General features: G+C 40.4%; 1 protein-coding gene across 1 annotated transcript in view; it reads left to right on the forward strand.

Moving 5' to 3' along the window:
* Positions 1 to 320: 320 nt before the first annotated feature.
* LOC134431529 (E3 ubiquitin-protein ligase KCMF1-like) overlaps positions 321 to 26192 on the forward strand; it is a 48078-nt gene continuing 22206 nt past the window's right edge. Inside the window, exons 1-2 of the mRNA XM_063179527.1 lie at positions 321 to 474; positions 12317 to 12484. Coding sequence (XP_063035597.1) covers positions 321 to 474; positions 12317 to 12484 — 322 coding nt within the window. The remainder of the gene's footprint in view (positions 475 to 12316; positions 12485 to 26192) is intronic.

The following is a 26192-nucleotide window of genomic DNA, read 5'->3' on the forward strand; positions in this document are numbered from 1 at the left end:
AGGAAGGGGGGTTGAGAGGAGGGATCCATGCCGAGCCTTAGTCCTCCAAAGAGCAGGCGGGGTCCGCTGCTGGAACTGCCAAAGGGGGATCTTCTGGTGGAGACCAAGCCAGAGCATGGGTAGGCCCCACATGGCTTATGGCTGCTGATCCAGCAGAGACAAAGCAGGTAGGAGACCCCGTCAGCAGTGGCGGCGCCCACCGCAGCCGGCACGGGCAGGGCAGCCGGGGATGGGATGGCCGAGACAGATGGGACCCCCCCTCTCGGTGCGGTCGGCGCGGTGACCACGGACCACGTGGCAGGACAGACACCCCCCTCGGCATGGCCGGCGGAGCGGCCACAGGCCACGCGGCTGAGACCGGGGCAGACGAACTCACTGGCGGGGCCGGAGCTGTCACAGGGGCTGGATCGAGTGGTGTAGCCGCGAGCAGCGAGACCGGGGACGGGGGCTGGGGGGGAGTGCAGCAGCGAACGGGTGGGGGAACAAGCGAGAACGGAGGAGGCAATCTCTTGTTCCCAGCCCTTTTTCTTTTACCCTTTTTTCTTTTATTGCTTTGTCTCGGGGGTTTTTGATATTTTAAAGATGTCATTTTCTTATGATCTCCTCCCTAGCATGCGGCATATTCGTTTTCTTCTGGATTAAACGTTTTTTTTACAAATAAATCCAGAGCCTAACAAATCCAAACTTCTGTTTGGATACTTTGAAATGGTTGACGAGCTAACTCACGACCTCCTAATGTTGTTTTTCTTATCACCTTTTTATTATCTTTTGGCAAATTATACATCTTTCAGTTACTTGCTTTGCTACTCCAAAAATCCCAATGCATCCATAGTTCCTTAAAAAAATGATCACACAAAGCCTGAGTACCCCAGTGGGTTTTCTGATGGATGTCTTCTAATATTTTCCTAGTAAGCATTTTATTAAGTAATTGTCTTCCATCAGGAAGTGTCCATTTCCCTGATTCATCTTGTTAACCTCCATCTTGTTTAATTCTTTTTTCTCTGCTTCCCTAAACTTTGGAATTTCCAATTTTTCCTCATTCGGAGTTAATATTAACTTAACTCTTTCAGCTCCATTTTCTGCTGCATCCTTAGCTTCCTGATCTGCCAAATTATTTCCTCTTATTTCTGGGGTATTTCCCTTTTGGTGTCCCTTAATATGTACTATAGCTATCTCTTTTAGGTAACTTTATTGTCTCTAAAACCTCTAAAATAAGTTCCTCATGAACTAATCCTTTTCCTCTTGATGTAACTAATCTTCCTTTACAAATTTTTTAAAGCTATGTACTACTCTAAAGGCATACTGCATACCTTGAATCAGTATATATAGTTCCTTTATTTTGTGTTAAATATTCTAGTGCTCTTTTTTTAAAGTATATAATTCACAAGTTTGAGGTTAATAGTTTAAGGCTAATTTCCCTTTTTCCATAGTTTGCATGTTTCCCCCATCAACTACTGCATACCCTGTATTTTCTCCTTTTGCAAGGAGTTGTATTTCTCTTAGCTAACATAACTCCCAAAGGGCTATTTTGGGATAGCTTTGCTAGTATACTTTTATTCCCCGCCCCACCCTTTTTTTTTCCCCCTGTGTCCAACTTACTGGTTTTCTGTCCCATTTTTCAAGATCTTATCTATTCATCCCTTGCCTCTGTTTCTCACTTTCACTAGCAACCTGAATACCACTTTCTTTCGACTACACACACACACAAAAAAAACCAAACCTTTTTCTCACACTGCTTTTCAGTACAGTACACCTCCCTCCAAGGAGATATAATGAAGCTTAAAATAAACAATCTACATTACATATACTTTCATTCGTCTATATTCACTCTTATTTCTCATTCACTTTCACACATTCTTTCACACCTGTTGAAAGCGAAGGGAGCCAACCCATCTTTGTTGTTGATCAGCATCGACTCCGATTTATTGATTAAATCAGTCACTTTATATAACAGTGTTAATTAACTTCATGCATATTGCAAAATTCGAGCTCACGATAGGTTACAGAGAAAACTCTAACCTCTCCTTTTGTTTTACAATACCTGTGGTTTGTTTATTGAAAACAGGACCAGCGTTCTCACTGTGATATGAAAAGTTCTCAAAATGCTCATATCTGTTCCCAGAGCAGCTATCTGTTCCCAGAGAGCCCAAGGACAGAATGTTTTGCCTGTTATGGGAAGACTGTCTGAGAATCTTATTGTTTATAAAGTGGTGCTTGAAAGAGCCTAATTATTTATAGAATCAAGCCTGGGAAATGCTTTACAACTACCTTTTACTTTTCCTTCAACTGTATACCTTCATGGCCTCTTTCTTTAAGCCATGCTAGAACCAGACTCTCCACACACACCCTCAGGACCCGAAGCAGATCCCTGTTGCCATAGAATCACAGATCCCTGTGGTGCCCCGTCTCCTTGCGGTTGGCCTCTGGGTTCCAGTATCACCGGGCCTCCGGGAAGTGCCCTGACTCTGGTCGCCTCTGGTGCCAGTTCACCTGTGAGGCTCTCTGTGTGTCATTCACACTCTTTAGCCACAGCTCTCTCCACACACCCGGGAGAACAATGGCCTGTTTGCAGGTCACCTATACCTTATGCCACAGCTCCCACTCACCCGGGGGACAATGGCTTGTTTGCGGGTCCCATACCCCTCTTTCCACAGTCCCCCCCTTCCCACCCGCCTGGGAAGTTGAGGCTGATTTTGTGTTTGACTCACTCTCACACACACAATGAGACAACAATAAGGTACCTTTTACTTTCAATTCACCTATTACAATTTTAGGTGTTACTGGCCAGACCTGGTCCTATTGGATATCCCTCAACCCAGCTGTGTTAGCCAAACCCAGATGCTCTTGGGCATACCCTGAATGCGGCAGAATTTTGCTCAACCCTGGATGCTCTTGGAATGTTAATCTCTCAACCCAGCAGGTTTTAAATCTGGATGCTCTTAGGCACTCTTATCCCTCAATCCAGCAGAATTTTTAGGGGCCCCTTCCACACTTTTTTTTAAATTTTTCCCAGTGGATTATGCCAGGAATGTCCTTGGCTTTCTCTCTCCAAGGGGTCCCACCCCTTCCCTGAGACTCAATTCCAGTTTCCCCCTGGGGGGATTATCTCACTCTTTTTTTATTGCTCGCTTCATCCCTTTACTGACCACTTTTGTCACAAAAAGATGGAAACGCAGCATGGGAGACACCACACTCACGTAGCAGGTCTGGGAAAAGCAGTCTGCCTCTCATCCAAACTTACCTATCCTTTGTGATTGGGTCTTTGTTCTTCGTGCACGCTTTAGTCTTAGGGGCCAATTACCATGGTTTTAGGGAATCCTTTCCCTTTTCTTTGTTTTATTGCCTCCTTTTGTCCATCGATCATAACCTGCGTCTGTTGGTCACACCAGGGGAAACAGAGTAAGGCTGCCTAATAGGGCAGGGTACGCCTTCCTCACCCTGACTCTCCTAAAGCACCTGCAGCGAGGTGTTAGTTAACCATCCTCTGCTACCATAATTATGAAAAATGCCAATCACTTGGTTTTAGAATTTTAAAAGTTTAATAGTAATAAAATGGTTATAAAAATAGTAATATAATTAGAGTAATAAAAATTTGGACAAATGGGATTAAGACAATACGAGACAATAAAAACAAAGAGTTAGGGACAGTCCGGGTACCTCTTTCTGGGCAAAATAAGCCCAAAAAAGGACACACGTTTAACAGAGGATTAACCCTTAAAAGCAATAGTCTGTTACATATTCATACACCTCATACATGATGCATAAATTCCATTCAAACAAAGGATTTTGTCAGGTCAGTGTCAACTTCTTCCTCTGAATCCTAATGGCATCTTCCGAGCTGAGGGAGGCAGGAAGAACTCAATAACGGAGCAATAAATTCTTTTCCTCTGAAAGACTCAGGTGTTCTGTGGCTGCTATCTCAGTGCGAGTCCTCTCTTAAAAAATAGTATCTTACATAGCATAGTTTCTATTTTAACATTATGTTACAACCTAAAACTATATTTAACACACTACTTAAGAAAATTAATACAACATAACTTTCTAACATAACACATATAATATTCCTTTTAATATTTGCAAAAAGCCAATCATAAAATACGCATTTTTCACAGTTGATTCCTAAAAGTCTCACTCCTCTTTCTGGGAAGGTGTTTCTTATACTGAATTAAACAAAATCAAAGTTATAAACACTGGAGTAGTCTCTCTCGAGGAGCACTCTTTATAAAATATTTTTCTAAGGTTTTACTCTTTACACCTTGAGAGCACTTAGTGTTTAACAATTTACAAATAGCAAACTTACAAATTATAAAGTTTAAAAACTGATTCCTATAGTTTTGATTTATTTGGTTAATTTGGAATGAATGCACAGTAATATATTTCAAGGGGAAAGAAGACTATAGGAGAAAAAAACATTTTCAAAAATACAATAAATAGTTGTTTTCATCTAAAAGCAAAGTGCAATGTAGAATTTTTCAGTTGAAAACAGCTTACAGCATAAGGCTTTAAATATTTTCTCATTGGCTATAGTGAAAGTATTACTTAAGTAATGTAATAAAATGATATTATGTATTAATAAAAGCTAAAAATATAAATTTATGCTTATGGCTATAGCTTCCTTTTCAGTGCCCCATAATGGGCATCTAGGAAAGAAAATAACTAGTTTTTCAGGAAAAAAATGTGCTTTGTTATACTCTTAATTATTTAAGTAACTTATTAAATGTTTTCAGGGTATTTTTTTTAATGTGTAAGAAGAAAGAAAAAAGTTTAAAAAAATAAACTGATGTTAGGCAAGATCATAAAAAACTTACTTCTTTGTACAGAGTATTAAACACTAGCTAATGCTTAAGACAAATAACTTTTATATTTTTCACAAATGTATGGAATTCACATAGTTTTATTTTCTTTTTTTTAAAAAAATAGAATGTTTAAATAAAGCATGAACTTTTTTTCGTTAAGAATACTATTAGTTCTGAGGAGAAGAGATGGTAATAGAAAGAGTATAAACAGTCTATATCAATAAAAGGTAACTTACCTCAGTGATTTGTATAAAAATAAGTAGGTTTTTTTTAACTTGTTTAACAAGAGAATTGAGAAGAGAGGGCATTAAGGCTATTTGATAATAAGAGTTAGCTTGTCAAAGACTTTGAGTTTTAAGTTAAAAAGAAATGAGATAAAATCTTTGAGCTTTATAGTAGGGTTTGACAGCTGCTGTGATTGTTTTTGTAATGCTAATAAGATTAACAACAGTAAGCTAATTCTTTTAAAATATTAACAATGATAGGGCATGCTTTTTGATTTTCACAGTAGTTTTATATAATATTACTATTATTTAAAATTATTTCGTTTGCTTATGTTGAATTTTTGTGTAGTTTGTTTAAAAAGGTAGGTTAGGTTTCATATAAGTAGCTTTTAACTAGTGTTTTAAAGGGGACTCAGTATCACAAACAAAAGTAAAGTAGTAATAAACATGGTTTAAAGGAACTGTTTTCAATGGAACTATAGTGTTTCTTAAAGCACTCTGCGAATGCAATATATAGTTTATTTTTAAAATTTTTAGTAGGTTGTTAGAAGATAACTGAAACTATTCATGATTAGTATTGCTTTTAATAAGTTGTTTATCTTAAGTTATTGTATTTTTAAAGGAATATAAGAAAACTTTAAAGGCAAAAGCTCAAGATGTTAGTGGGGGCTTTGAATTTGGAAAGAAAAACTGAAAATAGCTCCTGACATCCTTATTTGTCAGTTTTTAAAGTGTCTTTGAAAACTTTTAGGTCCCTCTGATGACAGTTTTATTTTAAATGTCCTTTTTCTTTGCCATAATGACAGATCGGGCTTTGGTGGTTGGATTTCCTTTTACTCTCTTTAAAGACTTTTTCCTTTTTTTTGTTGCACTGACTGGTGTCTCACTTCTTTATGGGAGTGGGTTCTTACAAGTTGGTTTTCCCCCATAACAGCAGCTGCCATTATTTTAGTTACTGTCCTTACTCCCTTCTCATCTTTTTGCATATGTATACTTTTTGCACTTATTTTAATAGATCATTTAGCTTCTTGTTTTATTAACTTGGCTTAGTATGAATGATGGAAGTTATCTTCAATAAGGCTTGTCTAGTTACTGTATTATGATTTGTATTTGAATTTATTTTTTTTTAATTTCTCTAGCTCCTTGGCTGGGGCCTTCCCATTCTTCTGCTGTTAAGCAAATATCTTGCGGGCACTCCGAGCCCATGGGATTGTTTCTTCAAACCCCCTAATAACCACTATTCCACAGTTTTCCATGTTTTGCTTTCCTTTGGGGGTCCTCTTATGGCTTGGCCTGTGTCTCATTCTCTAATTTCTGAGGACTAACTGCTGTTTTTTGCACACTATTTTAATTATCTTTGCTTGTTGTGACTCAGTCACTGTCTCTTCCAAAGCAGTTTTTATCTTTGGATTGTTTACTTTTTACAGTTTTATAGAAATTAAGGCATTTCAATGCCTGATTTCTGATTCTTAATTTACTCTTTCACACTCTCGGAATCAGGCCGTCTGTTGTGTGGATGTTTAGTACTATTTCTTATGATAGATTTTACGCTCACACTATATTCAAAAGTTCACATTTGAGTCTACAACTTAAACAGAAAATTACAACCCAAAATCTTTACATTCATCAATTTCACAAGACATAAAACATATATACTATCTTCATTTTCTATTCACACATTCACACAACACTAAGGTACCTCTGTTATTTAATATGGTGTTAATATATTTTTAATAGGTCCTATCTATTAAAATGCTTTAAATTTCTTCAGAAACCCCTCTTTTATAATGCTTCTTTAAGTGTAATAACTTCTACTAAACTCTTGATTTGAGTCTCCTTGGATAAGGATCAGAACCTCTTCATGTCCCACCTTTTGCAGCTTGCTGTTCTAACTACTGTTTCACACACAAACATCCTTAATTACTCCGGTGACTCGCCCAGCCGGATACTTAAGCACGGGCTTACAGTATCAGGTTTAAGCTCCAATGTACATCAAGTCTGGGCCCGGTGCAGTACTGACTAGAGCTGTTGTTCCTACACGCGGAATCGAGTTATAGTAATTTCTTACAAATTTTCCGGGATTCACTTGGTTCCCTTTTGCTTTGTCCCTTTGCTGGCTGGTCCCCTCGTGGGGAGATGGAATTGAAGGTAGATGGGCTTCGCACTTGGCAGATCTGGATGGTCCAGTCCATGTCTCACACACACACCATTCATTCTCCCGGTTTTGCATTCCCTCCCCCACCACCCCCCCACATCCCGCACTATACTTACCTGTATAGGTCTTCCTGCACAGTTTAGGGGCTGACAATTGCCACAGTTTCTTGGGGAACCTTTTTTTCCCCTTTTCTTTTTATCCCTTTTATCTACTGAGTGTCAGACCTGCTATCACCAATAACATCAGGAGAAGCTCAGTTGAGCTGCTGAACTAAGCAGGGCGCCTCTCACTTGGGATCTCCTGGAGTTATGGAAATGAGGTGCTATCTCGGTGGAACCTCCAAATTGTGAGAAGCACGGTTTACTATTTAAAATTTTTATAAAAGTTTATTAAAGGATAAAAGGGATAAAATCTAGCGCTGGGGTGCTTGACTATTTGCCAAAAGTACGCCATTAACTTAAACTATGTTCTCTATATATTGTTATATTACAGGGGGTACATGTATATTCATAAGAGTTTAAACATATTCAAACATTCTTTTGAGTTTAGATGTTCTTTTGCTTGGTTTTTGTCAGGGCTTTTGCTTCTTTTCTGCCTCTGTCAGGGTCGGGATTGAAAGTGTTCAAGATGGTATTTCGTGTTCAGACTCAGATGTTTATTATTTCTTATCTATATCACAGTCTTACAAGCTGTGAGTTCTACAGTATTTTACTAACAAGCTACAAAAATGGTCCCATATCTATTTCTACAAGGTCTTTTAAAGAAAAACTATCCAATTAAGAAGTGAAACCTATATTTTTTTTACTTTTAACCTAATAACTAATCGCTCGTGTCCCACAATGTGGACTTTTCTGTCCAATTACAAAATACTACCCAAACCCATGAAGAAGAACAACCAGCCACCGCCCTAAAACATCCATCTTAGCTTTATATATATTACTATATTCAAAAATCTTGTGAGAAATGACTGATCACTTAAAGAATTTAAAAGGTTTATTAAACCTTAACAAAAATACAACAAAAGGACTAAATAAGGAAAAGCGGGCCTGAAAGCTGCCCTCGTGACTCCCTACCACATAGCTGGCTCATCTTCAAGATGGATGCTTCGCCTTTTATACTCTTGGGGGGGGGGGGGGGGGGGGGGGGGTTGCATCAGCCAACCCTGGCCCCTCCCAAATTCTGTCAGTCAACTCTTGTTTGATGTTTATTGGTGGAGATTGCTTTCTTGCAACTTGATTGGCAGGTCAGGTGTTGTCATGCTGTGCGGCCTCCCCCCCCACCCAGCAACAAGCTTTTCCATTCCCAACTGCCCCATGTAAGGGGCACACGTGCGCAACTTCTTTCTACCTGTCCTAGACAACCCAGGCTGTCTGATGGCCACAATACAGGGGGTGGGGGGGGGCGGGGGGTTGTGTGGAAGGGAACTATGAGGAGAACAGAGGACATTTAAATTACAATAACATAACTATACATCAATAAAGCTTCTCTTAATATTCACACAATATTCATCCCTTAATTGCAAGAGCAAATCATCTAATTACCCATCTGTAAGAACCTTAAACTATAAGTTTTCCATCATGTGATATTATACACTTCTATTCAAACTACACACCCATAATCCCAGTTATATCATTCAATTTTGGAAGCCTTTTCCATGGCCTCAGGTCAAATGTAGTGTTCTCTTGAGGGTCTGTGCCTTTCAGCGCAGAAAGTCTAAAATTCTCAGCCTCCAGGGTTCCAACAGGTTTTAACTTTTGACTTGTCTTCATGCTATCTTATAGATTAAACTAATATATTTTATTTCTTCTTGTGGTTCCATCCTGTTGTATTTTCACTCCCTGATAACGTGAGTCAATAAATTATTCCTTTTTTTTTTTTTTGGTGCTCTGGTTTCTGTTTCTGTTGTCTTTCAGATAAGATAGCCCCCGAATGTGGGAAATCACCTAATTATTTTACACTATTTTCTGAGTTAGTTATACGAAAAAGCATTTGAACATTTTACAGCCTCTATTACGCTATGGTCTAAAATAGTAAATATTACACTACTATTTATAATATATTTATATATTATAGCTGTACATAAACTGACAGATAATACTGTATCAAAAGCAGTAATGACTAATTGTACTATACCAGGATTTTTGTGATCAATAATGAAATAAACAGGGCCAGGAGACTTCTTCTCCTTTTTAATGCCTTTATTAAAAGTGATCAGCTCAGGATTGGGCGGCTCGACGGGTCTGCAGCGTCCGTCGTCTCTCCCAAGGCGACTCAGAGGAGGAGAATATGCACAGCTCTATCCTCTAGGGGCAGGGCTGAGGGAATCCGGTCCTCGTGGGAGCCTTTAGGGCGTGATGTCCCCGGCAGATGGTAGTTCGGTTCGACTCTCGCTCCCCTCCCAGACCTGGCCCGGGGGATCTCGAAAACAGGGTGAGGAACAATGAAGATTTCCAGCATCTCTTGCAGGCCCAGCACTCCGCTCCTCACATCCAGACATCACTCGAGTCTCTCAACTCTTAGGTGGCTCGTTGTTTTTGGGGTTTCTCCGTGAGTTTGGAGTCGGGGGGGGGGGGGGGGGGTCCCACAAAGCATTCTGGTCTTGGGAGTCACTTTGCATAACGCCTCCCCTCCAGGTCTCTTCTCCTCACTGTTCGGGGAGGTCCCCACCCGTTACTGTCTCAGGAGAAGGGCCATTAACTCGCCCCAGCCAGGGCTTTTACTAATACAAAAACAACCATTAACGACAACGACCCGTAATTACCATAACACAGGCAGCAGCCCAGCAGTAGTGGTAACTTTTTCTCACAAAAAAAATATTAACCGAATTTTTGTTCATAACAGCTGGCACTCAGTTAAGGGCTAGAACTCGTGGAGGGACTTTGCCCTGCTCTCATTAGGGCAGTTGGCTGGCAGGCTGGGGCGACTCAGACTGGAGCAGAGCCGCTCCGCTCCACTCGGCCCAGAGCCTCGAGTGCAGACGGGCACTCCCAGAATTTGCCCCTAGGCAGTCCAAGACCAAGAAACATGTTCTCAAAAAAAAAAATCCAAAAAACAAAAACACCAAAAAACCCAAAGGAATGCCTCCGCGTTGAGCAAATGCCACGGGGGAAAACAAAACGCTCTGCTTGGGCAACCCTGCTTTAAAAAAGGGACCCCCCTGCCTGCCCCGCGATTCTCTTTCTGGCCACAGGGTCTTAAAGAGACAGTAACAATTTTTGGGCACAGATAGATATGGAATATAATAACATTTTGGGTTATCCAGGACAACAAGCAGCAAGTGTTATAACAAAACCTGGTAGCCATATTTATTCTGATAGTGAAGAGAGGGTGCATTGGTATAAATGTCGCTATTTGGGTCTGTTCATCAGTCCGCATATGTACTTGTGTATTGGCAATTAACAGTAGAAAAAGTGAAAAAGTCTCCTTGCTATTTCCAATGTAAAATGCATCAAAAACTTTATTTGAAAATAAGCCAGGTTGTTTTTCTTTTCTGATCATTTCCATGAGACCATTCTGAAGAAGGTGCAGGAAAACTCTTTCTGCTGAATAGGAAATAATTTTAAAAGCTTTTAAAAAGTCATTGTCGCATCATGTAAATCAGAACTTCATGAAGAAGCTGAATTTTTTTCACAACTTGTTTATTGGTTTGCTCTTTCTGTTCCCTGCTTATAATTGAACCCCTCCAGAGTGTGTTTTTCCTCAACACCTGAGATTAATTAGGATGCATTCAATTCACTTTGGCATTCTGTTATCTTTCAGTGTTCTGGGGTTTGGAGGTTTTTTTTTGTTTTTAAGGTGTAGAGGGGCAAACTTCTAAAATTTTAATTAATTTTATATAATTTTAATTGATGCAGTATATGTATTTTAAAAAACAGAGCTGAGGCTTTTTTTTCTTGATGCTTTTCTCTCCTGTTACATAAAAGGGTATGAAAATAGCGTGTTATGCCACTTGCTGTCAGGTTATCAAAATGAAAACATGGTATTTTAGAATGATATGAAGAAATACTATCTTGGAGAGATGTGAGAATTCTCTCTATGTAATTTAACTTTGCTCCCTGGACCTGACATCAGAAGCAGTAGTGGTGAGTTGTGTTAATAGTAGCTTTTTATCTGATAATAGAGTTTATAATTAGGAAATGACCATTTGGATATTTGCAGTTTTGAGATTGTGATGATCTTCCTCTACTAATCCTCTTAGAGTCAATGTCAGTGCATTCTTTCAATAACATAGTTTCTATAAAATTTTCTGCATTTGCACTGAACTATGAAAAGCTTGTTTAAATTGATCCTAAAGGGGGACTTCAATGAAAATATTGCATGTGTTGTACACACTAGATATTATCATGAAGGCCTTTAATTTACTACTTTTACTACTGCAGTGATGGAAGTTTTTGTGGGCCTTGACAGATGAAAAGATGATGATGTCCTTATCTAAATTAACAGCAGAGTACCAAAATGTCACAGAAAAACATTGCAAAAACCTTTAGAAGATAATGAAGGTTTTTCCTGACCCAGGCAGTGTGACTGATTGATTTACAGTACAGAGTTTGAACTTCCAAAAGGAAGAAGCTGAAGAGATGATGCAACATAAAATTAAGATATAGTCAAAGTTATTCTGTACTTCAAAATAGAAGACCTAAATTTCTGCTCTTGCATATGTTTCTGTCGTGAAAAATGGTTCTGGTATTCTTCAGAATTTAATTATTAGAAACTATAAAAATAAACACAAAAGCCATGGATGGGTGGTGTTATGTGGTGGTGGTGTGTGGTTTTGTGTGACTTGTGGGATGGTCTGCTGTGGACTTTGCTTTGTTGTTTTCACAAACTATACTATTTAACCTTGAGAATGTTTTGAACCAAGCTTTCGAACAGTGGAAAAAAGTGATTAAAAAGAATTTGTATCCTAACAAATTATCATTTTGAGTGCTTAACTGGATTTTATTTTACTTTAACTTTCACTTTGAATGATTACTGCCTTTCTAAAGATATAAATATGCTTAAAATTGAGTCTTATTGTACATCAGCTCCATAAAAGCTTCTTGGTTGAATTCCTTTCGTTGTTGGGGGCTATAGCAACAAATCTGTATCATTAAACCAATGTGAAATTATTGTTGTTTTCAAGCAATTTTCTTTGTTCACAGGTGTCAGCTGTGATGCATGTTTAAAAGGAAATTTTCGAGGTCGCAGATACAAGTGTTTAATTTGCTACGATTATGATTTGTGCGCAACTTGTTATGAGAGTGGTGCAACAACAACAAGGCATACAACTGACCATCCAATGCAGTGCATACTAACAAGAGTAGATTTTGGTAAGTAATAATTTATTTATATTAAAGCTGTTTGCAGTAGTTAAAAACTTGTATTTTATTTCACTACTTGGGAACTTTTTCCTCTCCAAATAGCATGCTGAAAATCATAGCAAATTCCTGTCTCCTGATAAAATGCTTGTTCTGTCTTTGGTTCTAGCATATGAAAGATGTTTTATTCTTTTGGGTTAAGTGTTTTGGCACACAGCACATTATCAGGCTATTAGATAGCTATCTGATAAAAAGGATTGCTCCTAAATTAACTTTCAATTCAAAAGGTGCAACAAAACTACATGCACCCACCCCTCCTTCCCTTAATATGTTCTACCAGAAAGTACCATGGTGAAAAAGAGAAATAATAGTGAGAGTTTAGGGAAAATGTTGTTTTGTAATTTCATCAGGGGTTTTTAATGCAGCAAGAGTGGTAGGCTGTACTGAATGTGGAAGACTAGTGGCAAGGGCTAAGAAGTAATCCTCTAAATTACTGGTTTTCTTCCCTGAGTAATTTCTATCACATCATATTTATAACATGAGTGTTATAATTCAGGATATACTTTCATAACAAATCTTTGCATTTAAAACATTGGATGCTTATTTCTTCATATACCTGTTTTAAGCCTACAAGGCTGTCTTGGTCCAGGGCAAATTTGGGAGAGAACCCTCAAAGGGGTTTTTCTAAAAAAGCAGATTTACTTGGCCTTTCTTCTAACTGGTTCTGGAAAAAACACTTCTTTGGAGAAAAGTGGAAAAGCCACGTTTTATCAAACAATAAAACTTAAACTATATTAAACAATAAAACCTTTTGCTGCTCTAGAAGAGATGATAAATTCAGAAAAGTTTCTTTTTTGGATTGCAGCTTGGCTTATTCAGTCTCTTATCAGTCCTTCTGGCGTTGGAAATCTTGCAGCCCAGGCTCGGCCTGGTGGGTTACAGGTGCGAGCTGCTGGTGCTCTTCTGGGTGTTCAGTTTAGAGCACGTTTAAACAGGTCTAAAGAAAAGGAAACAAAAACCATAGTCTAGGGAACTTCTTTGCCTTAGCTAGCTAAAACTAACTAAAATAAAGGAGAGTTCTGTCCTGCTGTCTGTTTGCTGTCTGTTTAAACATCTACCCCAGCACTGGTAGACAGGGTGTTCAGAGGAGTTGTGTTTTAGTGCTTATTGCTTTTTTATAGGCTTTTAAAATTTTCTTTTCTGTTGGAGTATAGTTGGATTTAGACTTTCTATAGCTTTGACTTTAAAATTTTAGTGGTCGGCCTTGAGTCTTACTAGGTACTTTTTGCTAAAGGCTTTAGGACAAACTATGGGCTCTTGGTTGAAGAGTAGAGCACGTTTTTTGCATCTGGTCTTGTCTTGACTGGGCTAAGGGTTATTGTATGAGCAATCTCCTGCTTGATTTGGGCAAAGGTTTGTTGTTGTTTAGGGCTTCAGTGGAAAGTGTTTTTCTTGTGGGTGATTAGGTAGAGAGGGCTCACAGTCTGGTTGTACTCAGGAATGTGTATTCTCTAAAAACTTATGGCGCTTAGGAAAGCTTGTGTTTCTTTTTTGTTGGATGGTGGAGACATGGCTGTGATCTTGTTGATGACGTTGGTGGGAATCTGACGTTGTCTATCTTGCTACTTTACTCTTAGAAACTGGATTTTTTGACCAGGTCTCTTGACTTTGTTTTTCTTGATGGTGAAGCTGGTTTTTAGGAGAATTTGGATGATTTTTTTCTTTTTTTAAACACTTTTGCTGCTGTCTTTACACAATGATGTGATTAATATATTGTAGATGTTCTGGAGCTTCATTCTTTTTTAGTGTAGTCTGGATCAATTTATGGTAGATGGTGGGGTTGTGTTTCTACTCTTGAGGTAGTTGGTTTAAGGTGTATTGTATGCTTCTTTAGGTGAAGGCAAACTGAGGTTTGCATTCTGCTGCCAGAGGAATGGAGAAAAATGTATTTGTAATATCGATAGTGGTGTATTACTTTGTTGTTTTGGACTCTAGCTTGTATTGGAGTTTTAGCATGTCTGGCACAGCAGCATTTAGTGGTGGAGTCACTTCATTTAATGCACGGTAGTCTACAGTTAATCTCTATTCTCTTTTAGATTTATGTATAGGCTAAGTAGGGCTGTTGAAGGGTGAGTGGGTTTTGTTGACTACCTCTTGGCTTTCTAGTTTATGGATTATTTTGTGGATGGGGATTACAGCCTCTTGATTTGTTTGGTACTGTTGGCGGTATACTGTTGAGGTGGTAATTGGTACTTGTTGCTCTTCTACTTTTAGGAGTCCTATTGCAGATGGGTTTTCTGATAGTCTAGGTAAGGCATTTAATTGTTTGATGCCTTCTGTCTTTATAGCAGCTATTCTAAATGTTTATCTGAGTTTTTTGGGGTTTTTGAAATATCTACTTTGGAGGAAGTTTATGCTTAAAACGCATGGGGATTTTGGGCTAGTTACAATAGGGTGTTTCTTTTACACATTTCTAGTCAGGCTTACCTCAGCTTTTACTAAAGTAAAATTTTGTGATCTCTTTGTCACACCAGTAATAGAAACAGATTCTGCCCCCACATCTTGATTGGATTAACGTGCACTGTGTACTAGTGTCGACTAAAGCTTTATATTTTTGTGGTTTAGATGTGTCAGGCTAATGAATCTATACAGTCTAAAAGACACGGTTTTCTCTAGCCTCTACTTGGCTAGAGGCAGGGCCCTTCTAAGCCTGGTTATGCTTCTTTCCCTGAGTATATGTCTTGGAGGTTTTTTTAAGGGGATAGAAAATATTGTCATCATCATCATATATGGCAGTTTGGTTATGGGTTACTGGTGCTGCTTCCCTTTTGGTGGAACGTCTCTGAGTCTTGCTTTTCTTTAATTCATGTACTTGTTGTGTTAGAGCAGTAGTAAATTTTCTATTTTATCTCTTCATGTTTTTTCTGCAATCACATAGGAAGAACTACAGCTCAGTTTGTGGGGTGTACTTTCTTTATCTGGAGAACTTCTGTATTGAATACTAAAACTTCTGATTTGTATTGCTGAGATTTGGAGAAAGCTTTTTTTAATCTCTTTTTTGAGTTTTTTTGTGATTTTCTTCTATCTTATCTTCTAATTTTTGCAGACCTGTTTCTACTGCTGCGATTCTGGTATGTGTTGGGCTATGTATAGCATTTGTATACGTTCAGAGCTTTTTCACTATATTAAGTACAATCTCTTTACTGTCATCCTGCTTTATTATTGTTAAAGCAGAAGCGTATTTTTGTGGCTTAAGTCGTACAAGTTTCGCTACATTATGGATGTACATGGTATTAAGTCTGGATTTATAGTGTGTACATCATCTGGGAAGACAATCTCTGCTACTACTATTTCTCTTAAGTGTTGAATTTTTTGTTTTATGGTCCTCTACTGAGTTTGTTGCATATAGAGATTGTCTGCACACAGGTATCTTTGTGCTACACTTTCTAGGATCTGTGCCTAGAGGTTGTGAGGGTTAGTCCCCCTGATAATTTTTTTGTTGATGACAGGATCATGTGACAAGGATCTTAAATGCTTTGCTTTACTACTGTCAAATTGTAGTTTTGCCTGCAATATCTTAAAGACAGACTAACTAACTAATTATAGATTCATTAGGTCTTTGAGTGTAATCCTTTCTTAGGTCATGAATGTTGTTATTATATTTCTAGAGTCCCATACCTCCTCGGTGGTTTCTTATGGCTGCAGATCTTCACAGCACGCACTCCTTCTGCATGTTGTTCCTTCTTAGTCAGGGCTCCTTCAAGACTCTCCCTGACTGGCCAACCCACCCCCTTTTATCCCAGTTATCTTCACTAGCCACAGCTGCAGCCCAATGAAGGACAACTGGGACCTACCGGGGCAAGGCCTATATACAGATATTCAAGTACAATACATCTATTTTAGTAGGACTCAAAGGCCACCTCTACTATGCATGAAGGTCTTTTAGGGAATTGGACTTAATAGTGGTTTCTGTATCAGTTGCTTTCACTTTGGCTTTTGTATCAGTAATTGGTGTTGAGGGTCTTTCTCCTGGATTATTATTGTTGGTTATTGGCTGATTGGTTTTGTTTGTGTGCTTCTTTCCTGCGGTGACTGCTAGTGGTTTAGGGTTATTGTCTGGTTTAGTTACAACTTGAGTAGTTGAGGTGTTGGCTGTAGTTTGAGTGATTTGGGTAGCTGCTGATTTATCTCCTTGCCCTCTTGCTTCTATTTGCTGCTTTACAGTATTTAGCAGTGTGCGATAAGCATAGGCCAGGACTTAGCTTATTGTAATGAGCTTTTTTTCTTTAGAGTTATTATGGCACTTATCTTTCAGGTATTTCCCTACTTCAGCTGGGTTCTGAATTATGTTCACGTGGAAAATTCCAGTTTACAGGGTTAGAAAATTATTTTAGGGTTTGGTTCATATTTTCCCATTCTCCACACTACTGAGGATTTTTCACGCCTGGGTCTACTTCTCGGTTAGGGGTCTCATTAGCTCTTCTGGTTATTTCAGCTCTCATTCTAGAGAAGTTGTAGACTATATAAAGAAAGCTTATTAGATTAAATACTAGAAAGATGGTTTCTTTAACATTTAGGGGAAACTGAACTTTCTTAAAAAGTGACATAATAGATTCAAAGAAGAAGAAGGAAAGGCTGGAAAGCCTCATCTTTTGCTCTTCTTCTAACAAACTGGATGCAATTACTAATAAATCCCCAAAACATACTATTGGAACTGGGACGCAGGGTAGGATGAAGAAACTATAAACTATACATATCTTGAACAGACTCTAGTATTTTTGTAAATGCCTTATAAATCGTTATCACTAAGCCCAGCACAACAGTTATTTTAATCCGTGCCCCTTTACTGTAAAAACTACTTGTTAGGGACCATAATCTTAGTGGCTAGAAAGGTATTGAAACCTCAGAAAAGCCTAGAGACTAGAACTATATGAAGGCTTCTACCCCAAGAGACATTATGAATTTAAGCAACATGGCTACTGACTGCTTTAACCCTCTACAGAGCAAGCACAACTAGCATGTAATTAATAAAGGGGTTTTTTACTTTCTCAGCCCCACATTAGATTAGCAGTCTGGAGCATCTCTCTTATGAGGAGATACTGCAGGAGCTGGGCCTGGTTAATCTGGAGAAAACTGAGAGGGGATCTCATTAATGCATATAAATATCTCAAAGGCAGGTGCCAAGAGGATGGTGCCAGATTGTTCAGTGGTGTCCAGCTACAGGACAAGAAGCAATGGCCATAAACTAAAGCACAAGGAGTTCCACCTCAACATGAGGAAGAACCTCTTTCCATTGAGGGTGGCAGAGCACCAGAACAGGCTGCCCAGGGAGGGCATGGAGTGTCCCTCTCTGGAGACATTCAAAACCCGCCCAGATGTGTTCCTGTATAACCTGCTCTAGGTCACCCTGCCTTGGCAGGTTTGGACTAGATGACCTCCAGAGGTCCCTTCTAAACCTAACAATTCTGTGATTGTAGTATAAATATAGTTGTTGAAGTTTTTATTTTTTTAGTAATTTTTTTAGCTTTTTGATTTTAAAAAAAGTATTGAATATACACATTATGCTATTTCCTATATCAATTAAAGCTCAAAACAGCTGAATATACCAATATATAGCTTCTTTCTCAGAGCTCTCTGAGCAGAGAACTATCTCATTTATGTTTGTCTAGTAGCTGCTTGCCCTAAGCCTGCCTTGTAATGACTTTGAAATCTGTGCTCTGAGAATCCAGAGTTTGGAAAGACACATTTAAATATACAAATCTAGTCTTGAAAATCCTATAATTGAAGTTTCTAGATATTTGGACCCTGGCCCCTCGCAGTCTTACAAGGAGAAAAGTAAAAGACTAGAGGCGCTCTTTCCTCTCGGTAGGATTGTCCCACTTTGTTGTGGAACCACTCCAGGGAGGTCCAAGGGAGGCAAAAAGAGGTCAGGGGTCTCTTCCCCAGAGATTTTAAGCCCAGGGGAAGGGGGGTGGAGGAGAGGGGCCACAGCCAATGGGATACAAGTGAGAAGAGGACAAGGGGAGGAGTAGACTAGGGAGAAACCACCACCACTGGGGCTTAGGGGAGAGGGGAAGACCATGTGATACAAGAGGGGAATCCCATGAGGATACAAACATACTATTCAGTGCAAAATACAAAACCCAGTGCAAAACAACAACTAAATGAACTATTTAGTGCAATACAACACTGATATTCCTTCTTAAACTTTACTTTTCTGTTTTTTTCACAAGGTAAAAATATTTGTGTAACAGTATATATTAATTAAATGTTCTGGTCACTATTTGAGATATATGGTTTAAACTTATTTCTTCCCTGATGACAGTTATTCTTGTATATTACATATAGGGTTAAATTACAGCATCATCATAAACATTAAGGGTGCATGATTCATAGGGAAAAGAGGACTGATATATGCTTGCTTGTGGAGCTATAAATTAACATTCAATGTTAACTTTTAAAAAGTTCTTCCAACCATCTTGTGAATGTTCTGTGCATATAGAAACCATCTAGGAAACCACAATATTTTTCTTTGAAAGTCTCTAAGTAAACACACCTTTGGGTTAGTGTGTTACTCATATAATTTTTAAAAATCCATGAGAGATACATGTGGACAAGTAGAAGCTTGTCTTGAACAGAGGGTGTTCCCAAGCAACTGACCCCAGACCCACTGAAAGAGACAGCAAGGGGCAGAGCCTGCACCAGGCAGCACAGGAGATTTAAGCAGGCAAAAATAATCAGTCCAGCTGACTGCAACAAACAAGCATATATATTTCTAGTAGGCAGGCACACAGCAGCAGCAGCATGATAGCCACCTGGCAAAAAGCAGTGTCCTCTGCTTTTCCTGAGCTTCTAGCATCTGGGAAAACCAATGGAGCCATACAGACAGAGCTCCTATTCAAGGATGCAACTACCCAGGTTTCTGGCTGTGGGATGTCTGAAGGGATATTCCTAGAGATGGAAAGTGATTGCAAGCAAGACTGTGGGAGCTGTGACCAGATTGATTAACTGCTCTGCTTCGTGGCTGAGCTTCAGGAGGAGGTGAGCAGCAGACTGAGGAGTATTTGAGAGTCTAAGAGGGAGATTGACGCTCCATCAATGGAGCTGTACTCTGCCATCTATGATGTATAGAAGCCAACTCAACTAGGCCACTATGGAGGCAGGTCCAGGATCTGCTTTCTGCCAGAGGGAAGGCAGTATCACAAGGGATAAGAAATGGTAGAAGAAAGTTGCAGCATGGAGCAGTAAGAGAAAGTAACCTCCTTACCCTCTAAGTTACTCTCTCACATACCCTTATAGAACGGGTACAAACTCATGGGTACAGTAAATGAAGCTCATAATGAGAAAGAGGAGGAACCTGTGACCTGTGCAAGCAGTTTTGTCAAGGTCAGAGAGCCCAAGCCCTCGCAACAAAACCTGCATTAAGACCGTGTCGAGGTTTGAGAGGAAGTGAGTTTTTTGGGATGCTGTGGTCAAAGCAATAGGTGCTCAGATTTGAATATTGGCACCTGGTGTGGCCACTGGGGACATGGATACGCCTCTGAGAACACGGGGGTTAAAAGCAGAGAACTCCCAGGAAAATCTCTCTTGGGTTCTGGTGAGTGAAGAGTTCAGACCTCTCCCCTGCCCAGCTGCTGTGGCTGGGCAGGGGAAGGGAAGCCATGGGGCCGGGTGAGGTAGGCCTGGGCCCTGAGGATGGAAGGGTGGAGGAGCACCAGCAGCCTCCCCCTCCCCGCCCTCCAGGAGAGAGAGAGAGAGAGAGAGCGCCAGCCTATGCCTGTGCCACCTTGAAATTTGATAGCACAGCCGGCGAGAAGGAGAAGGGGGGGTGCAGCGAGAAGGTGCCCGGCAGGGCAGCCGTGGGAGTTCTGGACAGGCAGAGCCTGAGATTTTTAACCCTTTTCTTGGATGATGGAAACCTTACAAATGCTGATCCTCCTGCAGTTGAATGAGAAGAGAGATAGGGATGAATAGCAGGAAATGGGCAAGTGTGATGAAAGTCCGTGCAAGTGAAAGATGTCCGAGAGAAGTTGAGAAGAATTCTAGGTGGCAGGAGATGATGGAGTGGCCTTTGGCTGGACTTTTCTTGTATAGCCATGGACAGAACCATGTTTCCTGTGACACAGAGACTGCATCCAGGGGGAGGCAATGGCTCAGAGCCAATAGAGTTCAGTGTTGAGACCCCTCGGCCCCAGGGGGTGAAATTTGGGGGGGACAGGTGTCCCGAAAGTGAGAGACTGTGCTCTTTTTGGAACTGGACAAAGCACCCTTAAAAGGAAAACCCTAGAATCATCTCTGGTCCATGTGCAGTGGTGAGAGCACTGGACATGGAAGGAAGAGGTCACAATGGCAAATGTTCTCTGGGTGGTGCCATGAGTGACATGGGAACACAAGAGGTTTCAACTGTGTTTCCAGGGGAAGCCTATGGCACAAGAAGGACTCCTCTCCTCTTGATGAACTGAGAATTGATTATCTGAAGGGTGGTGATGGACTGAGAGTTGGTGATCTGAGGGGTGGCAACTGAATTGAGAGTCCAAGGTTTTGTCTTACTGTGATGCATTTGGAACTTGGTTGGGGGGAAGAGGAATGTTTGGAAGTTTTTCATCCTGAGTTTTGTGTGTTTCTTTTATATATTGTAGGTTAATAAAGTTTTTTCCCTTCTATTCCTAAGCTGGAGCCTGCTTTGCTTATTCCTGGTCGCATCTCACAGTAGACACCAGGGAGAAGGTATTTTCATGGGGGCACTGGCATTGTGCCAGCGTCAAACCATGACAGACCAGCACTAAGAAGAAACAACATCGAGTTATGGTCATTGATTCCCTCCTGTGTGGAGCAGAAGCACCTGTTCTCAGACCAGACCCTCTTTCCAGAGAAGCTTGCTGCCTCTACGGGCCTGAATTAGGAATGTTGCCACAAGATTGAAGAGCCTAATTCAACCTTTAGACTATTATCCATTCCTGCTTTTTCAACAATGTACAAAGTGTCACCAAAAAAAAAAAAAAAAAAAAAAAGTAAGGTCAATCAAAAGAGACTTTAGAGCCCAGGGAAGAATCCTAAAAAAGGTCAGGAGCACAGGTAGTGTTTTCCTCAGTCCTTCCAGTAATGGAAGGAGACTTTGGAAGAATCAAGCAAGCCCAGGATATCAATACCTGGCTCCAGGACTGGTGCCTGTACCAAACTTTGGGATTTTAAACCACTGAAGACAATGTATGCTGGGGCCTGATGGGATCCACCTGTCCTGGATGGGACAAATGGGTCTGTGGGCTTAAGCTGATGGGACTAATCAGGAGAACTTTAAACCAGAATCAATGTGGGAAGGTGTTCTGGTTTGAAAGCAAAACCAGTTGATAGCGTTCAGGAACACATAATCACGGAATGATTATATGCAGGTGCTTTTATTGAAGAGCTCTGGGTGTCAGGGGTACAGACCCAAATCTGACTCTGACATGGGTTCAGGGTTAACATGTTTTTAGACCCTTATCATTATATAACTACATATTAATTATTAAACTTATATTCTTCTATTGTATACACTGCTTTCATCCAAGCATGGATTTTTGTAATTTCCATCAAACCCCCAACATCGTTTCTCATTATTCTTGTTACGATTAAACAATAATTATATCCAATTACCAAACAATCATTGCATCTAACAATCATATCATTTATCATAGTCATTAAATGATTATACAGGTGCAGCCTAACATTTTCCTGGGCCTACCAGGCCTATCCTTCCTTTCTAACTCCCCTGATCATTCCATGATTTTAGAAACATTTTATCCTTATACTATCATTTCCCCCCCTTTGAAAGGATTTTCACTTCACTTCACTATAATAAGTGTAAATGCTTTCACTTGATGCAGTCCTTTGGCTTCTGAGTTTATACTTAATGTTCATCTTCAAATCTGGGGTTGTTATAAATGTTGTCATGGATGCTGTCACAAACTGGAGGACCTGAATATGATGGATGTAGATTCTTGTCCCGTGTCAGTGCCTTCATTATTTTTTGGTTTCAGGACGTCTTTTTCTGTATTTCTCCTTTTAGATTGCTGTAAACTAACCAAATTACTAAGAACATGATCAGTAAGATTATCAAACTCTCAATGATGGACTTAATCCATGAACTCACATTCCATCCTAACCCTTTGAAGATTTTGTCTAACCAGCTTGTAGTCAAGTTCTTTTGTTCTTCTTGTGCCTCATGCTCTATTCGTTTCAACTGATTGATATCATATTCTACATCTGCAGTTACATTTGGGATGTGGCTGCAGTAATGATCAGTTTGTCCTTTTAAAAATCCACACACTCCATGCTCTTTCAGGAGTAACAAACCTAAGGCCAATCAATTTTGTAAAGTAATTTTTGTGGTGGCTTGTAATTGCACATTTAGGTCTTTAAATCCTTCCCAGGTTACTCTTCCCAGTCTATCTACCTGACCTGTAAGTTTGTACAGCATTTCTCTATTCTGGTAGTTTGCTATAGGACTGAACGAAGACTCTAGGGCCCACCCAGATTTCATTCCACTAGAGGGTTCTTGCCAAGTGTCATCTGAATTTTCATTGTCTAGAACTTCTCATCTTGCTCTTATCTGCAGAAGTTCATGTTTTCCATTGAATGGGGACTTTTTCCAAATTGGACCTAAAGTAGGGAGGCCCAAAGAAATTTCTTTTACTTTCCCATCTACAGGCAGATGTGTTGTCCAGGTACCATCACTTGTTGCCTATACTAATTGTCCTGGACTTCGGATTGTACTTTTACTACATCCCACTAGTATTTTATAATTCACTTTCCCTTGTTTGTGTTTGATCCCTCTGCAGGCACAACCAGTTTGCAAGGCTAGTGCCAGTGGTGACATTTGTTTTATCTCTATGTTATCAGAAGTGCAATCATAAGTTTTATTACATGCCCACAGTTGGTGGGGCCAACTTTGTCTGCCTTCATTCAACTACTAGTGGCAGTGTTCGTTACTGCTGGATCTGTTTCATTCTCAGAGCCTTCCCATTTAATACACCAAGGGGTATTTGCCATGTATTGGAATCTTTGAAGTATACTCATGGACCACGCACTGTCCCAGGGCTCCATTTGACCTTTCCAATCTTTTTCCTCACACTTCCACACCAGAGTGGTCTCTGTGATATTTTCTCTAATCTTTTTATAGTGTGGCAAGAAACATCCCCAATTTGCAATGTCTTGATCTTTAACCCACCACTCTATGATTTTTCCTACCTTGCCATGACTTCAAATACAGTCCCATTTCCTCAGAGGCCTCATCCACTCCCCTGTTACTTTCCAGGTTTCTCTGACTACTTGCCTTGACTCTGGTACCTGTTTACATGCAATTTTGTTCTTTTGTATTTCAGGTAAATTAGACGTTATGATTCCCCAACTTATTGGGTCTCCCACTGCCTTTGGTATTGGCAGACAGGCAGTTACTCTGCTGGTGTTTTGCATTTTGGCAAAGTCTTTAACTAATCCAGTCATTACATTCTCAGCCCGAATTGCATTAAAAACCTTTATCACCTGTGTTTCTGCCTGTACCTCCCTCTTCATTCTAGAATGAAGAGTGGTTAGTTGATCTTTTTGCATTCCACATCCCAAAGATATTAATAACCATAAAGTGAGCATTGGAACAACTACTGATAATATTTGAAACAGTCAAATACATCTGTTCTGCAGCTTTGTTGGTCCTACAGTTTGTGCAGTCCACTGTCCAGGACAGACTTTCTTCACTCGGGTGTAGTGGATCCAGGAGTCTACTCCAGCCACTTTGACTGCTGTGAAAGTGGTCAACAGTACCTGATAGGTCCACTCCACCTCTCTTTTAATGGTTCTTTGTTCCAAGTCTTAATGTACACTTCATCTCCTGGGTATATGTTGTGAACTGGATTCTCGAGAGTCAGCGGCCTATTCCAGACAAGGACGCTCCGAAGCCGAGCTAAAGTTTTCCCGAGAGACAGAACATAATTATATACTTCTTGCTTTTCTGTGACATGTACATTTGGGTTAGGTTCAGGAGATTCATATGGTTTCCCATACAGTATCTCATAAGGGCTTACTGTCATTCCATTCCTAGTTTTTATCGGGATACTCAACAGTGCTATTGGTAAAGCTTGGGGCCACTGCAGTTTGGCTTCTTGGCATATTTTACTGATTTACCTCTTTAATGTCTGATTCATCCTCTCTACCTGTCCACTTGACTGGGGTCTCCATGGTGTGTGGAGGTCCCAAGTTATTCCCAGCAACCTACTTACTTCTCTTACTACTGTGGCTATAAAATGAGAGCCCCTATCTGATGATATCTCTAGGGGAACCCTGAACCTGGGAATGATCTCGTGTAGTAACCACTTAACTGTTTCCTTTGCTTGGTTTGTGCAACAGGGAAGGGCTTCTGGCTATCCAGAAAATGTGTCAACCCCCACTAACAGATATTTGTATCCTCAAGTTCTTGGCAATTCTACAAAACCCACACATTTTCCATTCCAAGAGAGGTTCTCTCCTTCCTTGGCAGACACCTGTCCTTCAAATCAGGAATGTGGAGAAGAGTAACAAGAAGGGATTCTAAAAGTGCATAGGTCAGAAAAAAAAGGCCAAGGAGAATGTACACACTACCCCCCTACCCCCCACCCCCAGTAAATGAGAAGGGAGAACTGGTTGCAATTGATACTTCTTCACCTCAGTCTTCACTGGCAGTCAGTTTTCTCCTGTCTCTCAAGTCCCTGAACCTCTAGGTGGGGGTTGGAGTAGCAAAGGCCCTCCCACTGTAACCAAAGAGCAGGTTTGAGACCACTTGATGAAGCTAAATAGCCACAAGTTCATGGGGCCTGATGAGATGCATTGCAGGGTCACAAGGGAACTAGCGGATGTTCTTGCCAAGCCACTCTCCATCATTTTTGAAAAGTCATGGCAGTCAGGCAAAGTCCCTGGTGACTGGAAAAAGGGAACCATCACTCCTATTTTTAAAGAGGGGAGAAAAGAAGATCCAGGGAACTGCAGACCTGTGAGCCTCACATCTGGGTGTGCCTGGAAAGATCATGGAACGGGAAGTAATGTTAAGGCACATGCAAGGCAAGGAGGGGATCCAAGACAGTAAGCATGGCTTCACTAAGGGCAAACCGTACCTGACCAATCTGGTGACCTTCTATGATGGAGTGACTGCAATGGTTGACAAGGGAAGACCAAGCAATGTCATCTACCTAGAATTCTGTGAGGCCTTTGACACGGTCCTACATGACATCCTCATCTCCCAATTGCAGAGACAGGAATTTGAAGGGAGAACTACTTGGTGGATAGGGAATTGGCTGGCTGGATGCAGCCAGAGAGTTGTGGTCAATGGCTCTATGCCCAGGTGGAGGCTGGTGACAAGTAGTGTCCCTCAGGGCTCTGTCTTGGGACGAGGGCTCTTTGATATTTTCATCAATGACACAGACAGTGAGATCGAGCGCACCCTCAGCAAGTTTGCAATGACACAAAGCTGAGCGGTGCAGTTGACACAACAGAAGGATGGGATGCCATCCAGGGAGACCTGGACATGAGCCAACGATGTGCACTCATAGCCCAGAAGGCCAACAACATCCTGTGCTGCATCAAGAGAGGTGTGGCCAGCAGGTTGAGGGAGGGGATTCTCCCTCTCTACTCCGCCCTCGTGAGACCCCACCTGGAGTACTGTGTCCAGGTCTGGGGTCCTCAACACAAGAAAGACGTGGACCTCTTAGAGTGGGTC

The sequence above is a fragment of the Melospiza melodia genome, chromosome W (assembly GCF_035770615.1).
Source record: "Melospiza melodia melodia isolate bMelMel2 chromosome W, bMelMel2.pri, whole genome shotgun sequence".
Lineage (NCBI taxonomy): Eukaryota > Metazoa > Chordata > Aves > Passeriformes > Passerellidae > Melospiza > Melospiza melodia.